Source organism: Myotis davidii, unplaced genomic scaffold, assembly GCF_000327345.1.
Source record: "Myotis davidii unplaced genomic scaffold, ASM32734v1 scaffold2034, whole genome shotgun sequence".
NCBI lineage: Eukaryota > Metazoa > Chordata > Mammalia > Chiroptera > Vespertilionidae > Myotis > Myotis davidii.
Genome location: NW_006285802.1, coordinates 433,586 through 454,149, shown reverse-complemented (window position 1 = coordinate 454,149; position 20,564 = coordinate 433,586). Strand labels below are relative to the sequence as shown.

General features: G+C 32.6%; 1 protein-coding gene across 1 annotated transcript in view; it reads left to right on the top strand.

The window, feature by feature from the left end:
* NCAM2 (neural cell adhesion molecule 2) overlaps nt 1-20,564 on the top strand; it is a 158,938-nt gene that overhangs the window by 134,692 nt on the left and 3,682 nt on the right. The window contains exons 16-17 of the mRNA XM_006756902.2: nt 16,599-16,803; nt 18,612-18,731. Coding sequence (XP_006756965.1) covers nt 16,599-16,803; nt 18,612-18,731 — 325 coding nt within the window. The remainder of the gene's footprint in view (nt 1-16,598; nt 16,804-18,611; nt 18,732-20,564) is intronic.

Genomic DNA, 20,564 nt, shown 5'->3' with positions numbered 1-20,564 from the left:
ATATATATATATATATTATCATTAAGTGATAAATCATTTCAAAAGGTGGTTTTGACCAAATTATAGCAGTTATATAGCTAGGTCGATGTGCTTATGCATGATTACTATTATCTGCATGTGGAATATCAGGTTAAATATTATATGCAAACCTGAAATCTCCTGTATGCTTCCCAACTTTATACAAGTCTGTTTGTCTGTCTTCTTTCCTTTATATATCATTCAGTCTTAATGGTAGCTAGCCTGATTCAAACTCAATTATTTATTAAGTAACTATAAGGCCACCGACACTGTTTCAGATATGCTAGCAGATTCTGCTTAGGAAGTAGCAGTAAATTCTTCTATCCTACAAAATATGTTCTTGCATGGGAGAACCTTAGGTAGATGGCTAATTTTGATCCTCTCCTAATATTATTATTCAATAAGAATAAATATATTTGATTGGCTCTGCAATCCTATTCTTTCCAAAACCATTATGCAAGTGCACATGTATGCATTCATACTGGAAGACATGGACAAGAATGAAATTTTATTGACTTGTTTTATTTTTTTAACATTTCTTTCATCTTTTTCTTAGCCTAAAATATCTCAAGTATTTAGAATTTTTAAATATATATATATATACATATATATGTATATATATTTAAAATATACATATATAGACAGATTCTAGACTCTAGACATTGGATTCGCATTACATATATAATTTATACTTGTATAAATAATTTCATTGCAAATAATTTTAACTTTCTAAATATTCAACAATTCTTTTAAAATCAATAATTAAAATTACAGGTATGCACAGTAAGTCATAGGTTATATGATTTGTGTCAATTTTAAAACTATTATATTTAATTCAAATGTTTTCTATGTAAGAGCATTCATTAAATATGTTTAATTTAAATTAAACCTAAAATAAGCAAAATTTTACAATAATTTCAACACGATTGAATTTATAAATGTTCACTTATATTCAAGAAAATGTAGTGTGCACGAGAGAATCAAGCCATGCACTTTTAGATCTGGGTGAACTGTCAGATACATGAGAAGCTTTTTTTTAATTATTGTTAATATGGTATACCTACGCTAAGAATGGAGAAATAAAATTTTAAGTTATAAATGTTTTTTTGTGATTCAAGATGGATATTTATATCACTAATATAATAATTCAGTATGGTTTTCTCTAGCTTTCAAGAAGAGTTAGCTGCTTTTTTGTATAATATTCTTAGTTTATAGAAGTTTATTAATTAATATCTCTAGTCATGTAAAATTATCTGAAAATTTTAACCTCTTTGGTTTTGGTTATATTAGCAGCATTAAGAACTTTAAATAATATATTATGATACTACCTAAATTAAATGTTAGCATTTATAATTTTCTGTAGCCCTATGTATTATGATTCCACTTGAATAAAGCTAAAGAATCATTAAGATCATACCTAATTAAATCATTGTATTCATTTTATTAAGATTCAAATCTGGGGCATAACATACCTTTTAAACAACATTTGAGTGAATACAAATTAAGTAGGACCTCTTATTTTGGTCTATTTCCTTTTATTCTCCTTCCTTCTTTTTTTTAATATAATTTATTGATTTTTTACAGAGAGAAAGGGAGAGAGATAGAGAGTTAGAAACATCGATGATGAGAGAAACATCAATCAGCTGCCTCCTGCACATCTCCTACTGGGGATGTGCCCGCAATCCTGGTACATGCCCTTGACCGGAATCGAACCTGGGACCTTTCAGTCCGCAGTCCGACGCTCTAGCCACTGAGCCAAACCGGTTTCAGCAATTCTCCTTCCTTCTTATTTTTTCTTTGTAATATCCCCCTCTTATCACCCTCCTTTTTCCCCTCTAAATAACTGGACAATAATAAATAGGATATATTTAATTTTTTTAATCTTTATTGTAGTTGTGTTTCTTCTATTCCTTTTCTGTTAGTCATGGGTAAATTTTAAAGTCCCTGCATATGTCATGAAACTTCACCAAAGCTAATGCATTGAATGGGCAGCTCAAATTTATATATATAAAATGATTGTAGATACGGGTATTTTACAAATAGCGCTTGAAATGATTTTAATATAAACTTAACTTGGTAAAAAGACTATTTCCAAATCAGCTATGTGATTAAAAAATAAAGACTATTACTTAATCACTATTAATAGTCAATTTTAGAATTCAGAAGATATCAGTAAATTTTAGGTCTTCACTAAAATAAAGTCTTTCTAACATCTCATTAAGTTCTCTTTCTAATTATCTTCAGAATTTGAGTATTATTCTAGGGTTAACAATTTTTAACTTAATTATAAAGTTGTAGTATTTTCTCTTTTTACTTCATTGTAATTAAGAACTTGATAAAACACATAAAGATATCAAAGTAGATAAGCAGCATCTCAACTTTTACGTAAGGCAAATAATTCAATAAGTTTAAATCTAACTGCTCTAAAATAAAAGAGATGGGAGTTTAGTACCAATGCTTTGTTTTCCAAATACCTTTGACATTGTTACCTTTTCTAAGATTATGAACCAGATGAACTCTAGTACTGTCCTCCCTTCCAAACGGCTATTAACTATTTTTAAAGTTTAAAATATCTGCCCCTAAATAGTACCAGAAGAGTGGAGTGTTCTATTACATCAGTTTTAGCTACTATGAAACAAAATTGGTATATATTAAAAAAAACAACACCCAAGGAAAACATATACTCAAGAGTTCTATTGGTATATCAGAGATGATCTGAACTGCAGCTGATGTCCTCATGTCTTTATTGGTCAACTATTATTTTATTTACTTTTTAAAGACTTGTTTGTTCAAGTAGAGCTGAATTTTATATTAAATGTGAACTTATATAATGTTGGTTGTATTAAGCCTAGGTATATGGAAAAATTTAATTGTTTATGTTCAAGTTAAGTAATTATTATTCCATTTTAAGTACTAAAATATAAAGTTACATATCTCAAACATTTCATATTAAGAGGTAGCATCATTTTTTTAAGTACACCATATTTTTAAAAATTCTATGTGTGTACTAAGTAGCCACTATGAAATAATTTTTCTAGCTAATTTTTTTTCCTAAAAGCAAGCAACCTCAACTCACTCTTTTAAATAATATTCACAATTCATGAACTTTTTTCAAGAATATTTTTATCTCACATCTTACATTGATTTTATGTATAACACTTCTGATCTGATTATTTTAATTGCATTTGTTCTCATCATAGGTTGTTTCCATGAAAAATGTACATTATAAATGTATTGTCTTCAGTATCATCTCTTATTTGAAACCCTCAACATAATAATCAACACTATATGTATTCTTATGCATGTGTTTCATAGTATATTAAATGTCATTTTATTTTCTGTATTTTTGTGTCTCCATTGTTGTAATAAAGAAAACTGAGGAAAAGCTTTGTTATATGTGTTTTCTTTATTACTGGTACAAACTCTTTCTGTCCTTGTTGTGTGTTTTCATTTCTAACTTGGTCAACTCCTATATTTCAGTGTAATAAACATATAATAATTGATTTCTCTTTTGGAAGAAATATATCATCAACAGACATATTGTAAAATAATTTGGAAACAATAACAAATACTGTTACTTTCATAGTAAACTAATTCTAGAGTCTTCTTAGAAACTTTCACTGCTAGTAGGAGGCCAAAATAACCAGGTGATAACAGTAAAACATGTGAATATGCGTAATAATGTCAATAATTATTGAGTAGTCTGCATTGCTACAAATGTTTGTAAGAGCAGACATAAATGCTTAAAGTGATTTCCTCCAATTACTTTAATTAATATAGCATTGTAATTCAGTTTGAACACCATGAAAATAAAGTCGTAGAAAATCATTAAGGTTCTTAGCTTATCCACAACCAAGGTATGAAGCATAAATGACTCTGGAAGTTTACAGATCATAATAAAAATAATACAAAACAGAGCGCCTCTTATTTTTTTTTGACATGTAACTGTGTCCTACACTGTGCAGAATGCCTAAGGGCAACATCTTATCCACTCTTCATACAATTCCTCTGAAGTATCATTTCTCCCATATTTTAGATGAGAATGGCGAGAACTAAAGAAGGTAAATAATTTATATAGTAAAGAGTCACAATTAGAACCCAGATCCAGAGCTCTTAATAGAACATATTACTGTCTGGCCAGCGTGGCTTAGTGGCTGAGCATTGACCTATGAGCCAGGAGGTCAAGGTTCAATTCCAAGTTAGGGCACATACTCGGGTTGCCAGCTTGATCCCCAATAGGGGGCGTGCATGAGGCAGCCAATCAATGATTCTCTCTCATCATTGATGTTTCTATCTCTCTCTCTCCCTCTCCCTTCCTCTCTAAAATCAATAAAAATATATTTTAAAAATAATGTCTACATTTTGTTGCCATATTTAAACTTCTCTCAATTAATACAATACTTATAGAAGTTTTGTATCTTGTTTTTGTTGTTTTTTCTTGAAGTCTCATGACAATGAGATGATATGAAATGGGAAGTATCTGTCATTGTTTGACATTTTCCTAATGACAGTCACATTACCTTTATGTTACTTTATTGTTTTGAGCCGTTGTGAAGAAGCTAAAGAGATTTGAGGAAACCTAATCTAATCAAACACCGTTATTTTATTATTTATTATCATAAGAAACTGAGGATCAGAGAACCCAAGTAATTAGTCATGGACATAGTCAAGCAACTGGAAATCTCAGTTTTCTTCTTATATTTCTATTATTAAATTACACTGAACCAATTCTATTCTATACATATATGGTCTATGTCTTCAGCCTAGCTCCATTCATCTCTGCTCGATTGGCCAACAGAGGAAAGTATGTGGCAAAGTAAAGGCCATGTATTTACCCGCCACAGTTTCTGCCAGGAGTCACGGTACTTCTATTAACTGCTGTCTTTCTCACTTCAAGTTGTAAATGTGGCTGCTTTGCCATGATCAAGGAATAAACTCACACCGAGTTTATAGTCTTAAACGAATAACAAATGAAACTGTATTACTTTATGATTTTTACACATTTTCTGAAAATACTTTTTAAAATGGTATTTACATGGTTGGTAGAAATAGGTATTTCAATATTATATGAATAGTATTTTTACTTGCTGTCTAATAACAGCTAAAATATATATTTCCACCTCAGCATCTATCCTTTTTATTTTAAGAAATCAAAATAAACAGTTTCAACACATCATTTGGATAGTGGCTATGTGCTTGCCTCTCTTCTGATTTCTCATTTATTATTACAAACATAAATATTAAAATATTGGAAAAAAATCACAGTAAAATGTAGTTATTTTTTTTCTATTTAAGTAGGATTTAAAATCATCTCTTCAAATTGGCATTTCTGTTTTTGAAGAATTCATGAGCAACAAGCTTCAATTTGCTATTGTTTGCTGTTCTTTCTATATAATTTCAAAAAGACTAAACTCGTATGGTTGTTATAAAGAAGGTTACATGCAAAACTCCCTAATGCTTTTGAAAACAAGAAAATATTAATTATAAATGGCCTGTTTACAATGTTTAGACATGTTTAGAATGTTTAGTTTTAATACTATAGCTTTATTTTTTAAAATACATACCCATAATGAAGAAATTGAAGTCTCTAAGATAATATAGTGAGTTATAAAACTGGAAGTTTCACAAAACCCAATATGTTATAAATTAATGGCAAACTCATAATTCCATTCACATATTTGTTTATATTTTTCATATATTGTCTTATACATTTTGAACATTCAAGATATGTATATTTGAGAGTTTTATAATAAATTACACAGTCTGGGATATCAACCAACAAGCAAATTGTAAAATATCAATTTAAGTTTAATCTTATATGGATGTGATTCAATATAGTCTTTTTAAATGTATTTTTTGTTTATGCAAAGAAAGCTTTTCTATTTTCTATATATGCTCAATCTATTAATATTAACAGGACAATGAAAATGGGCAGGTAATGGATGAACTACAGAACTGAAATTTAAATTATTACATTCTTTATCACTGGTCAATATCATAATTCCAATTTAAGAAGTTTCTTTTGATCATAATTCCAATTTAAGAAGTTTCTTTTCTAGCTAGCCAATAGAAACCTTCATTACCCAATGGGAAGTAACTGAATCACCTCCACCAAAGCAAACTGAGTAACCTGCAAATGGAGAATGAATAGAAATTATGGAAGTCAAAATTCCCCTACAAATATAATAACTATACATTGGATTGTTTACTTTTTACAGGGCATTGTTTAAAAATATGTTTTTTATTTATTTTTAGAGAGGAAGGGAGAGAGATAGAGAGATAGAAACATCAATGAGAGAGGAACATCATCGATTGGCTTCCTCCTGCACGGTCCCTACTGGGGATTGAGCCTGCAACTGAGGTACATGCCCTTGACTAGAACTGAACCCAGGACCCTTCAGTCCACAGACCGATGCTCTATCCACTGAGCCAAGCTGGCTACAGCAGCAGGGCATTATTTAGAAAAGTTAAGTGTTAAAATTTTAAGGAGGATTGAGTAGGTATTTAAAAAACTGGGTGGCCCTAGCCGGTTTGGCTCAGTGAATAGAGAGTCAACCTGCGGACTAATGGATCCCAGGTTAGATTCTGGTCATGGGCGCATGCCCTGGTTGTGGGCTCGATCCCCAATGGGGAGTGTGCAGGAGGCAGCCAATCAATGATTCTCTCTCATTATTGATGTTTCTATCTACCTCTCCCTCCCTCTTTCTTCCTCTCTGAAATTAATAAAAATATATTAAAATAATAATAAATAGTGAAAATGATGGGACATTTGAAATGTCATCCCATTTATAAGGATATGGAATAGTTATACATAATTATATATGTATATTATAAAATTTACAGTATTTTATCTCATACAGTGTCTATTTTTAAAACATTTGAATAGACACTAATGATCTAAAATTAATTCAATCACTAACCACATGTAAAAGGCTGAGTGTAAGTACTCTCTTCTTCAATGTAAACATCAGACTGGGTTGGCATGCCTGCATGCATTATGGAAATGAACATGAAATAGGAGAGAAGGAAGACTGGCCAGGAATTCCACAGCGTAGCCCAGACCCCTACTATCTCCTTATAACCATTAAGCAGGTCCTACTTCCCTGGGTGTGTATCTCTAATACCTCCCTGCCATCTTTGGGGGAAAGATCACTCTTTGTAGGTTTTGTGGGTGGTGGTGTTTGTATCTATTTTTATTTTGGGTTCACTTGTTTGTTTATTCAGTTGAGACGTCCATCCTCTTTAACATCATTTATCACTTAATAAACCCCATCCCCCTAATCAACACAAAATCTTATCTCTAATATCCATGTATGTCTTCTAATTTCAGAATATCACATATTTTCTTTCATACATCTCCATCTTCGCTCATGCCATGTTCTGACTGAAATACACTCCTCTCATCACATGGAAAATTTCTTCAACACCGTCTCAAACATTATCTTCTCTCTCATGCTTTCTTTGACCACTAACCACTAACTTCTATGCTTCTTCCACCTATCTGCTCAGGACACAGTGTTGTTAACTATTAGGAAAGCATCAATTACACTGAATTTCAGTTTTTAAATTACACCTTACTCAGCCCTCCCAATATATTATGAGCCTCCAGAGAAGAAAAAACTTGGTCTTTTTCTTATTTTATCCTAATAACTGCTTGATAGAGTTGTTTAATAACATTATGATAAAGGATGATCACATTTTTTTACCAATTTATTCCTGGACAAAAACAAAACAAAACAAAAGACAACATTTTTGTAATATCAAAGGACCAGAAGATCTTTTGAAAAGATATTTAATGTGTAATTATGCCTTTGTTAACAAACATATATAGGAAAACACATTCAGAAAGTAGTTTTAAAAATTATAAATGCTATTTGTACCAAATACACTAGTACATATTAACAATTCCATTTTAATTATTAAGCCAAGTGTCTTCAATTGCTACTTTTTCTTTCCACAAGTCATACATTAAAGAAATGTCTGGCCCTGGCCTCCTGTGTGCCTCAGTGTTTAGAGCCTTGGCCTGTGCCCAAAGGGTCGCGGGTTAAATTCCTGTTCAAAGACATGGACCTGGTTGCAGGTTTGCTCCCCAGGGGCATGTGCAGGAGGCAATAGTTGATATGCCTCCCTCACATCAATGGCATCTCTCTCTCTCTCTCTCTCTCTCTCTCTCTCTCTCTCTCTCTCTCTCTCTCTCTCTCTCTTCTCTCCCTCCTTTTCTCTCTCTCTGAAAAGCAATGATGGAGAAAATATCCTTAGGTGAGGATTTACAACAACAAAGATGTCTGGTTGATCAACACTTCATTGATACCCTACCTTCTTTGATTTGAAAGAAATTTTTGGATTTCCACTGAGTGTATATATATATATAGTTATACATGTAACAGAACATTTTGATAAATTGGAGTGACTAAAAATGGAGACAGTAATAAGGAACAGGTGACATAAAATACAGTTTTCATCTCTAAAAAAAGGAAGGTTGTATGAAAACAAATTTGGTAGTAAGCAATGAACTGTCTATATCAATATTGTTTAACTGAGTATACATAGGAAAGACATGACCACCTTGTTAAAATGTACTGAGAATTTAAAACACATACAATAACAACACTAGGCTTTATTGATATATTTGAGTAATGTTGAAATATTATTGGTAAATTCTGCTTATAATTTTTGAAATCTCAAAATTTATAATTCCTAAATTAATATGTGAATACTACAAATGGCATCATCAAGGGATAAAAAGCTAGACAATTATATAAAATGAACTTCCACATAATATTATTCTCTAACATGAACTTTTATAAAGAGCTCCATAGAACTCAATCCATGTTCATTTAAAACACAGCAAATTACTGATCCTAAAATCTAAAAATGCCTCCTACTCACAAAGCTCTTATTAACCAGTATAATTTTATATAATTATGTACTTTTTTCATGATTAGAACTCAATTTTGATTTTTAATATACAAAAGTGGGCAAAAGTAGGGTTTCTTTTTGCCATTGTGATATTCTTTTGAGTTAAAGCTACTGTCATAATTATAACCTGCATGTGTTCTTCTATATAAACAAGTGTAAACCTACTTTTGCCAACCCTTGTATTTTTAAAGATTTTTTTTATTTTAACATTCCAAGAAATCTTTCCTGAAGTGCAGTCCCTTATAAAAGACTCTTTGAGGTTTTCTTTTCACTTATAAAGTGCTCATTTCACGGCCATCACAGACTACTAGCATCACATACTTTTTTTCTTTAAATTGTTCATTGAAAAATGCATGAGATTACATGTTATACTCACACAATTTTCATTCACCTAGTTCAGGCAATAGTCAAATATCTGAATAATATGAAATCAGGTAACTTAAAATGTCACTAATAAGTGTATTTTGTCAGGAAGTTGAATGATGTAAATGCTTTTTATTTTTAATCTCATGAACTCTATGAGCTGTACATAAGGGAACCAATATATAACAGAATAAGAGATTAGAACACAAAAGATGTAGTTTTATTGTTTTGTAGGGAGGAGCATTTGATCCATTTTGTGAAAATCTTGTGAGAGTATTAATTTTATTTTTATTTTAATGAAGATGAATGTGTCTAAAGTAGTGTACAAAATAGCAATAAAAGTAGCTATAATCACAATAATAGTGAACTAAATAAGACAAAATTAATTACAGAAGATGAGAATACCAAATAAAGGATATGTATGTTCTTTTCCCCAAACTGAGCAAAAGTTAATGTCACCTATCAGAGACAATTAGAGCATTATTAATAATTAGCTTGTGTTCATTCATTTCGGCATCAGTCAAGAAAGATTTTAATTTGACTTATAGAGTAAGGAAGTGACAAAAAGATAATTTACTATATGAATAATTAATAAATAAAATTAAATTTAAAAATGTGTTGAGTTCTGGTTACAGTAAAATGTACAGATCAAACTAGAAGAATTAAAATGATCTTTAAAAAATGATCTCAATTTGAGGCCTTAATGAGGTAATTTATCAACAAATAGCAATAAAACACTTTTAAAACATAAATATGTATTTACAATTATTTTGTCCATCATGGTTCATGAATATTAGCAATATTCAAATCAATACTTAGTAAGTAAACATACTTGCTAAAATCTAGGAAGTTTTATGCTAAAAGTAGAGATCTAATTTTTTAACAAATGATACTGTAAACAAATAATGAACAATAAGTTACTATTTTGATTACCAAAGAATATTTTGGCTAGAATACATAGGAATTGTACATGCATTTAATAAAGAAACAAAACAATAAAATTATAATTATTTAAGTATATATAATAGTTGTATGGCAGGTTGGACACAAAACAAGTGAACAATACCACTGTGACTATTTTAAGAATTAGAATTTCCATTAATATTTATTTTATATCATCTTTCTAATTTTTTATGTTTTAGTTGTACATTAAATTTTTCAAAGTATAAATATGATGTATTATTAAAGCTTATGATATTTCAAAAACACCTATCTTAGGAGGATATACTCAATATTTCTCTAGTTAAATAGGGAAATAGTAAAGAAAAAAGTGGCTTAAAGGAGAGAAAGAATATAAAATCAAATCATACTTACACTGAGTTTGTTCTTTGAATTTTGCTTCTTTTAAGAAAGATTTTTTATTTTATTACTAGAGGCCCAGTGCATGAATGTGTGCATGGATGGGGTCCCTCCCAGCCAATCGGGAGGCCGGGGGGAAGGACTGTGGGAGGTTGACCAGCTGCAGGAGGTTGGCTCTGGGAGCGCACTGACCACCAGGGGGCAGCTCCTGTATTAAGTGTCTGCCCCTGGTAGTCAGTGTGCATCATAGCTACTGTCTGGTCGTCCAGTCATCTGGTCGTCCAGTGATAATAGTCACTTAGGCTTTTATATATATAGACTAGTGGCCCGGTGTATGAAATTCATGCATGGGAGGGGTGTCCCTCAGCCCAGCCTGCACCCTTTCCAATCTGGGACCCCTTGAGGGATGTGCCTCTCACAATCTGGGACTGCTGGCTCCTAACCGCTCACCTGCCTGCCTGCCTGATCACCCCTAACCACTCTGCCTGCCAACGGCCTGATCACCCCCTAACTGCTCCCCTGTCGACCTGATTACCCCCTAACTGCTTGCTCCCCTGCCAGCCTGATTGCCCCTAACTGCTTGCTCCCCTCCTGGCCTGATCTCCCCTAACCACCTCTTCCCTGGCCCCATCACCATGGCTTTGTCCAGAAGGTCTCCCGGAAGGTCTCTTGGTCTAATTAGCATATTACCCTTTTATTAGTATAAATTAGTATAAATATTTATTTATTTATTTATTTTGTGGTATAGGGGTGGGTGGAGGTGGAAGAGGGCATATATGGGATAAATGGTGTTATTTGTTTTTTAATTTTTTAAATTAATGCAAAATGGTATTTTTAATCATTTTTGCTGATACAACTTGCAATGATTTTGTCATTTCTAATTAATACAGTTAAAGAGTATTGATCAGCCTTCACCAGTTTGGCTCAGTGGATAGAGCATTAGCCTGCGGACTATAGGGTCCTGGGTTCAATCCTGGTCAAGGGCACATACCTCGCCTATAGATTCCTCCTGGCTAGACGCTGGTCAGGGCAAATGCAGGAGGCAACCAATTGATGTGTTTCTCTCACATTGATATTTCTCTGTCTTTCCCTCTCTAAAAAAAAATCAATAGAAAAATATCCTCCAGTAAGGGTTTAAAAAAAAAAGAAAACAAGAATATTGACCAGACATTGAAAACCTCAGAAGTTCAAACATTTGTTTGAAACAGCAAAATGAAATATGAATCAAAATTGCATGCATCTATCAATTCAGGAAATAGCACCAGGCACCATAAATTCCAAAGGCTCCTAGTCATGACACAGAAGAGAAATGTGGTATTTAGAGTGATAGAAATAGCATGACATTGTGCACAGATTACTAATATCAATGGTTTTAACATTTCTGTCTTTAATAGAGAATTTTATTACACATTAATAAAAGGTTTTATTTTATTTTTCTATTTTTAATTACACCTACAAAGGTGATATAAAAATCATGTTGTTTCAAATATATAAAAAACAGATATTTGGAATTATTTTTTAAAATATCTAAAAACATATAAATATGGCCTTCATACATGTATGCCTAACTCCCCTTTAGTTTAACTGAGAAAAGACAAGTCCAAAGACAAATCTTAATCTGATTTAGGTTCTGTTTAGGAGATTCAGTATGCCCTCTTGGAAATAGAAAGCTTCATAAATGCACCAGAGGCCCAGTGCATGAAATGCATGCACCAGAAGGGTCCCTAGGCCTGGCCAGCAATCAGGGCCAATCTGTGGGCAATGGGCGGGGCGATCAGGAGGCCTCCTGCTGGGACCCACCTTGGCTGGCCTGGCCCCACCCGCTCACCAGCCCCACCCCCATCACTGCCGCCACCAGTCGCCTCCCTCTGCAGGGTGACCAGCAAGGCAATTGGGGGTGGCGGGGGGCCTGCTTGCACCTGCCTTGGCTGGCCTGGGGCCTGTGGGCTGGGGGCAGCTCCTGAATTGAGCGTCTACCCCCTAGTGGTCAGTGCACATCATAGGGACCAGTCATTCTGCTGTTTGGTCAATTTGCATATTAGGCTTTTATTATATAGGATAATAAGGCATTTCTCTATACACCTCTACAGGGTCAGAGACTGCTATTTATTTTCTTGACAAGTGGATATCTCAAGAAATGTAAAGGCTACACCTTGGGCATATGTCCTGACCAGGAATGAAACTGTGACCTCCTAGTTCATGGGTCAGCTCAACCACTAAGCAACACTGGCCAGTCATCTCTACTATTTTTAAATTTGGGAAGCTTATTAAAAGTTTTAAATCTTTTTAAAAAATATTTTGTCGGCCCAGTTTATACCCTAGCCTCATTTTCTATATTTTGGTTCTTTTGTTGCACTTTCCTATGTTTTGTTGACTTGGAGGATCCTAGGAAAAATATCACAGAAAATAATTTAATTTATAAATTTAAGATAATTTCTAAATCTAGAATGACTGGTGATTTAGGAAATCAGCTTGTCTAACATAATACAAGAAACTGTGTGAAATTCTTAGGGATGATTATTGGTTATTAAATTAGCACAATGTGTTTTCTTTTAAACGTATGCTTTACCCTACACTGTGCCTTCTGTACTGCAAGGATATTTCCATACTCTAGTAAAAACTCTCACTGTTAACTGTTTGTCCTTGTTAATATAAAAACCTTATCCTACAAATGAGCAAAACCACATGGGCCTTAGCTTTTTCAACTGACTTATTTTGCATATGTGGGATATTAAACTGAAACTCATAGACGAAGATTTAAACAGTATGGTGGTTACCAGAGAGAAGAGGTTAGGGGAACGGTAAAGGATAAAGGAGGTCCAATATATGGTGACAGAAGATAATGCGGCTTTGGGTGGTCGTTGTCGGCACACAATGCAATATACAGATCATATATCATAGACATGAATACTTGAAACCTATATAATCTTATTAACCAATGCCACCCCAATGTTTATGGTTCTTTGTTGTTTTTTTCAGATTTTTTAAATGAAAAATCCAAAGAGAAATAAGTACTTTCACACCAAAGTAAATTGGTGGCAGGAAAAAAAGAAAAGAAAAGAAAAAGAAAATTTAGGTTTCATAGTTATTGTGTATAACCTCATGGGATATGAGAATAGATATTTAAATATGTCCCTAAACTGCTTTTTAAAAAACATAAAACATTATCTTGAAAAATACTTGTAACATGAAAATAATTAATGACCATCACACCCTTTTCAATGACAGAAGTACATTTGGTTTTTCATAAAAATAACTTCAAGTAACCTTTAAGTTTTTTAATTATTTTTTATTTTTTAAAAAATATATTTTATTGATTTTTTACAGAGAGGAAGGGAGAGGGATAGAGAGTTAGAAACATCGATGAGAGAGAAACATCGATCAGCTGCCTCCTGCACACCCCCCACCGGGGATGTGCCCACAACCAAGGTACATGCCCTTGACAGAAATCAAACCTGAGACCCTTCAGTCCACAGGCCGACGCTCTATCCACTGAGCCAAACCGGTTAGGTGCTAAGTTTTTTAATTTTAAGTTAAAAATATATAATTTTGTTTCTCTAGAAAGAAATAATCGCTATTTTAACATCAATATTCTTTCCTATAGGGTAATTTACAAATAAAATGTTTCTAAGAGTTTTTTACAAAGATGCAAGTGAAGCGGATCAATATACTGTTTAATTCTTTAAAAAGTCACAAAATATTTATCATTTAAAAGGTAGCAGCTAAATCTAAGTCATTAAAATAGTGATTATATTTTCAAGAGACTAATCAGTGCTTCATAAGACATACTGTTGGTTGCCAATGAAAGAAATATTACAGATAAATTAAATTTTAGATTGTCTATTTTTTCACCAAAACTCCATTTTCTAGAATTTTATAAGAGTAAAATAATAAAAATAACTTTAAATATTTGTTAAATTTTTACTTAGCGATGGGCAGTAAGTGCGAGAAGTGTTAAATAGCCCATTCACAACAATCTTTTCATGACCCATGACCCCGTTTGTGATAGTGGTTGTTTTTATAACTGTCCCTGTTATAATAAGGAGGCATCTCAGCCTTAAGTGATGGAACCAGGATTTTCTGACACCACATCCAGTGCATTTAAGTACAAAGCCAGATTTCATACTTTAAAAAATGAAATGGGGATGTATATAATGGACCAGATAAATCATCATTGATCTGTAAGATTTATTGCTTACAAATGACTACTTGAAAGCAGGAAGGTCATAGAGTGAATATATCCACTGGAGCAAAAGCCCCATTGAACATGTATTTTCATGTATTCTCTTTTGAGCTTTAGTGGTTGAATCAGGTGCAGTACAGCCAAAATAACTACCAATAAAGTGAATGTTGATAAGGGACTTAGTCATTCTGCACAAAAATATACTAGCATTCAAAAGGCGTGACGTATTAAAGATCGACGCAGGAGGTAAATTCAAAGTGAGAATAATTATGTTGATTCTTTTGGCAACAAATGTCTTTGAGTCATTATTAAAATGTTTGACCTAATTTTTAAAATCGTACTTAGAAAAACATTGTTTTTCATGTAATTATTCAGAAGTGGTTTTCTCAAACCTCAAATTTATATCTGTTTCTGTATCTTTCACCTGTGTCCATCAGTTACTTAGTAAGCGTGCCATTATGATCTGTCCAATAAATTTCTTTACCATCATTAAAATGGAAATTATAATTTTATAATGTTATGCACACAAATTTTAAAATGTTATGCAAACATTAAGAATCATTTTGGATAATTCTATAAAATTGTCCTATAAAACCCTCTCTTTTCCCCTTAGATAACATAATATCACCAATTTATTCTGGTTTCTTCCCACTGTGTTTATTTTCCTATCTATATGGTTATAGTTGTGTAGTTACCCTCGTATTCACTCACAGACTTGCAACACTAGGTTTATTTTTGCTATACTCATCCCTTTGCCGTTTCTACTTTGTCAGTTAGCATATTCCATCCCATTTCCAATCACCTTTTTCGTTGATACTCTCAGTGTAGCTTCTGAGATTTCCTGCAAATACATGCCAAGGAAGAGTGGCTCCCATCATGCCCTTCCTTCAGAAAGGTCATAAGTTCCACAACTCTGTTAACGTTTGCCTCTAGTCTAATATGATCTGTTAAAATATTAACTACAAAAATACCAGTACACATTTATTCTAAAAGAATGATTTTTAAAATATTCATGCACAGATATTTTAAAAATTGTTCTCTGTCAACGCAAAGTGCTTGGAGCCATCATTTGCAAATTTAAATCTTAACACTAAAATAAGTCTAGAAAGAACATTTATTTAACATTTTTTTGCAGGAGTTTTGAGTACATTTTCCTTTTTATAAAGTGATGATCTATTAATGACTATGACTTTCTGATAGAGTACAGCTACAGATATGATAATATTCATTATCTTTCCCACAGGGAATCAAGAAGGTTTTTGGAGAAGAGAGTTACTTAAGAGTTTTTAATCTAAAATAAATTGGTAAAAAATAGTTCAAATCACTACCATGTCAGTTGCTTAAAACATTGTTCGAAAACCAGAGACTACCTCTCAACAACCATGACATTGAACTTTTCTAGGGACTATCCCTTCTTTTTTTCTTTTTTTTAAATATTTTTTTATTGATTTCAGAGAGAGGGGAAGCGAGTGGGAGAAAGAGATAGAAACATCGATGAGAGAGAATCATTGATTGGCTGCCTCCTGCACACCCCACACTGGAGATTGAGCCCACAACCTGGGCCTGTGCCCAAACCAGGAATTGAACCATGACCACTTGGTTCATAGGACAATGCTCAACCACTGAGCCAGCTGGCTGGGCTGCCTCTTCTTTCTTGTTTTTGGTTGACTATTTGTCCAATAAAATTTATTTTTGAAGTAACTTTCTAATCTTTTCTTGTGTGAACTTTATAAGTACCGCGCGCTAACCGATTGTGCCACTGGAGCTCCTCTAGTGTGAACTTTAATAAAATTCTTCTTATTATTATTTTTTTAAGACACACTTTTTAATGGCCTTGGGCTTGGAGCAGTCATTGGCCTGGGAGTTGCCGCACTCTTGCTCATCCTTGTGGTAACAGATGTCAGCTGCTTCTTTATTCGACAATGTGGGTTATTAATGTGCATCACCAGGAGAATGTGTGGGAAGAAAAGTGGCTCCAGTGGCAAAAGTAAAGAACTGGAAGAAGGAAAAGCTGCCTACCTGTGAGTATCAGACACCTGCATCACAACACATTAAAGGAATGGCAAGGTCAAGCTGGAGTGCTTTATTCAGGGCTTTGTTCTTTCAGCATAGGAGAGTTTAACTATAAAACTATTGGGCACCAATCTGGCTTCTTTCTGGATCTTAAATCTATATGATTTTAAATATAACATCTTAGAGCCAAATGTCTTTGTAAACAGACTACTGCATTAAAAAATAAACCTGCCCTAGTGCAGGCTTGATCCTCACTAGGGGGTATGCAGGAGGCAGCAAATCAATGATTCTCTCTCATTATTGATGTTTCTATTTCTCCCTCCCGCTCCCTTCCTCTCTGAAATCAATACAAAAATATGTATGGAAAAATAAATAAACCTTAAAATGGAATCCATGGTAAAAAATTCCTGTCAAGATTTAATTTTTTTAAAAAAGTTTGATTGATTGATTTGAGATCCAGAAAGAGAGAGTGGGAAATATTGATTTGTTGTTCCACTTATTTATTCATTCATTGTGCCCTGTATGGGTATTGAAACTGCAATCTTGTGTGTGCCCTGAATGGGTATCGAAACTGCAACCTTGAAATATCAGGATGACACTCTAACCAACTGAACTACCCAGCCAGGGTGTCATGAATTAAATATGGAGAGGTAGATAAACAAGTAGGTAGGTATGTAGGTAGATAGATAGATAGATAGATAGATAGATAGATAGATAGATATAGGGAATCATACAATTATATTTGGTTATGCTTTTTCCCACCATTTCTCAGTTTATATTGAATTAAAGACAGACATCAACAGTAATCTGAGTTAAAAACTAAGTTAAACTGAGTTAACATAAATTATACCAATGCCTACAATTTTAAGAAGTGACTACATACAAGTTTCAAGATTGCCTACATAGAAAATGTATGCTCTGTGCAATGCATTATTACACATTCTGAATTTACTCCTCCAAATTTTTATCAAAACATGACTATATATTAGAATTTGGAGTTCTCTGTGGCATTTCATTTATTTAGAAAAAAAAATATGAATTCTGAGAAAATATGCAGAGCTGAATTTTATAGAAAATTCCATGTAAGAGTAACTAAGAGATTCGAATACTTATTTCTGCTTTGTGGTCTTTAGATAAATTTGTATCAAATCTCAAATTATAACAGTAATTCATTCGTTTTTATTATTGAGTCCTTTATGTTGGTTTTTCTATGCATACATTTAGGCATATGTGGTCTCATACATTATGGTCTAGGGTTAGGGATATAGAAAAATTCATTATGCATAGCTATATCATCTTTTATCTCCATGCCCATTTCGGTATTCCTAGGTAATTTGTCTGTAACCATTTCCCATGGATACACTGTCTAGTTTTTTTTTTTCACTTCAAGAGAGGCTAAATTAGAAAGCTTACATTTTCAATTCAAATAAAATAGATTCAATTTGCAATCAAAATGCCACCTGCTTAATTGTTGGACACAGAACATAGCAAAGAACAAACAGAAATTAGGCTCTATTTCACATTTGAATTGGATATTAATGTGTGTTTTATAGTGGGATCGATTCTCCATTCAGTATCTTTTGCTTTCGTCATTAGAACATGCTGTGCTTTTACAATGTCTTATTCACTAAATAAGTAACACCAAACTTAGTTTTATTTTCCTTTTTACATGTTGAGGAAATCGTATATTACATAATTATACATATTTACATAAGATATACACAAATACAACCCATGATGCATCATTTTTTACAGTATGTGGGTAAGATTTATTTTCTTTTTCTTTTTCTTTTCTTTTCTTTTTTTTTTTTTGTAGGAAAGATGGATCAAAAGAGCCAATAGTGGAGATGAGAACAGAGGATGAAAGAATTACTAATCATGAAGATGGAAGCCCAGTAAATGAGCCAAATGAAACCACACCACTAACAGAACCTGAGTATGTAGATTGAAATGCTTAACGATTTGGGGATAAGTATTTGTAAATTTATAACACGGTATTATTTTTTAGTGAATATTTACAAATGTGAAAACTTGTTGTTTTTCTAGGAAGCTTCATGTGAATGTCTAAAATCCATTTCCTCTTCACAAATTTCATATGAAATAGCTGTATCAATGTCAGGGGAAATGTACTATTGATTCATATGCTTATATTTTTATATAAGAATGTCAATAAAAGGCATATTTTTTGCACTAACCTCACTCCCAAAGAAAGTTATGCTTTGAAAATGTGATTGATTTTACTGAAATAAATACATGCCTGGAAATTAGTCATTGTTTTGAATGTAAATATGATAGTTTATAATAGCAATAAATAGTGTGACATATACAGAAGACTCTTTTAAAAAGAATATTTGTAAAGAGCAGGAAAAAATACTGTTAGATTCTCATGTTAATATTTACATAGTAAATGGTGCTTGGTCTCTATTCAAGATTATGTTATTTACTTCTTTTTGCATCCATCATAAATCCACTAAACCCATAGCAGGTATTTTAACTGAACCTTTAAAGATTATGAACATGAGTCTAGGTTCATGTACATAAAAATTAAAATGATTCAAACCAAAGGCAGTATTAAGATGTAACAAGAGTAACATTTTATAACAAAAGCATGACTGTCATACTATTCTTGAAATACTGCTCACCAAAATGACTCTTAAATTTCATTGTTTTGCAAAACAAAAATTCCTTTTTCTTTACCAGGTAACATTCCCTTGTAGAAAAACTTGATTTAGGCTTCTCATCCTAAATCAAATTCTGCGTGTTGTCAGAGCTGATGGAAACGTTTTGTTTCAGAAATCCCCTCTATCTGCTCTCAAGGGATTGTAATGAGTAATATGTAAGCAAATACAATGTATTATTCAGTATTTAAATTTTTCATATGAATAATCAGGATGTTTTTAGTGATTGTATTTAGAAGTATTACATTCTGATTTGAAGATAACTCTAGTAGAAGCAGTGGGCACAAAGTGAGTTCGATTGTCTCTTCTTCAGAAGTTATAAATCTTTTCAATGAAGCAAAATATTTCCCCCAAAACAAATTCCTGTGTATTCATTATCACAATATTATATGGATGGGCATGAAAATGAGTCAAGAAAATACCCTTGCATATGACAGACATATATTTTAAAATAATCCAGCAAACAGAAAAAAAAAGATGATTTAATAACTACTCTCAGACTCAATCATAGAAAAAATACTCAACAAAAAAATATATATCGTTAAGAGTAATCTTTTTAAAAATTACCATAAATATAAGTAGTAGATCTTTATATATACACCATTCAAGAATTAGTTGAAAACTCCGGTTAATTACAAACTCAATAATATAGTTCTTTGAATTAGAGATATATTAAGCCTATCCTAACTTCCATGGCAGCTCTAAATTTCTCTATTTTTTGATGCTAACGTAACCCCTTGTTTTTACAATTACTTTATTGTCAATGTTTCAGTACTTGGGGATGGGAGAAAAGAAGAACTGTGACTGGACTGTTTATGATGTACCTGGTACAAAGTAGACGCTACTTCATTTCCAGAAATAGATCTTACTAGATTTTGCCTATGAATTATTTTTGACTGGTTAGTTTTCACATGGTAGCTTTTTTTTTTATTTTATTTTATTTTCCTTTTATTTTTTTTTATTTTTTTTTAAATTTAAATCTTTATTGTTCAGATTATTACATTTGTTCCTCTTTTTTCCCCCATAACTCCCCTCCTCCAAGTTCCCGCCCCACCCCGCCCTCACTCCCCACCCCCCGTCCCACCCCAGAG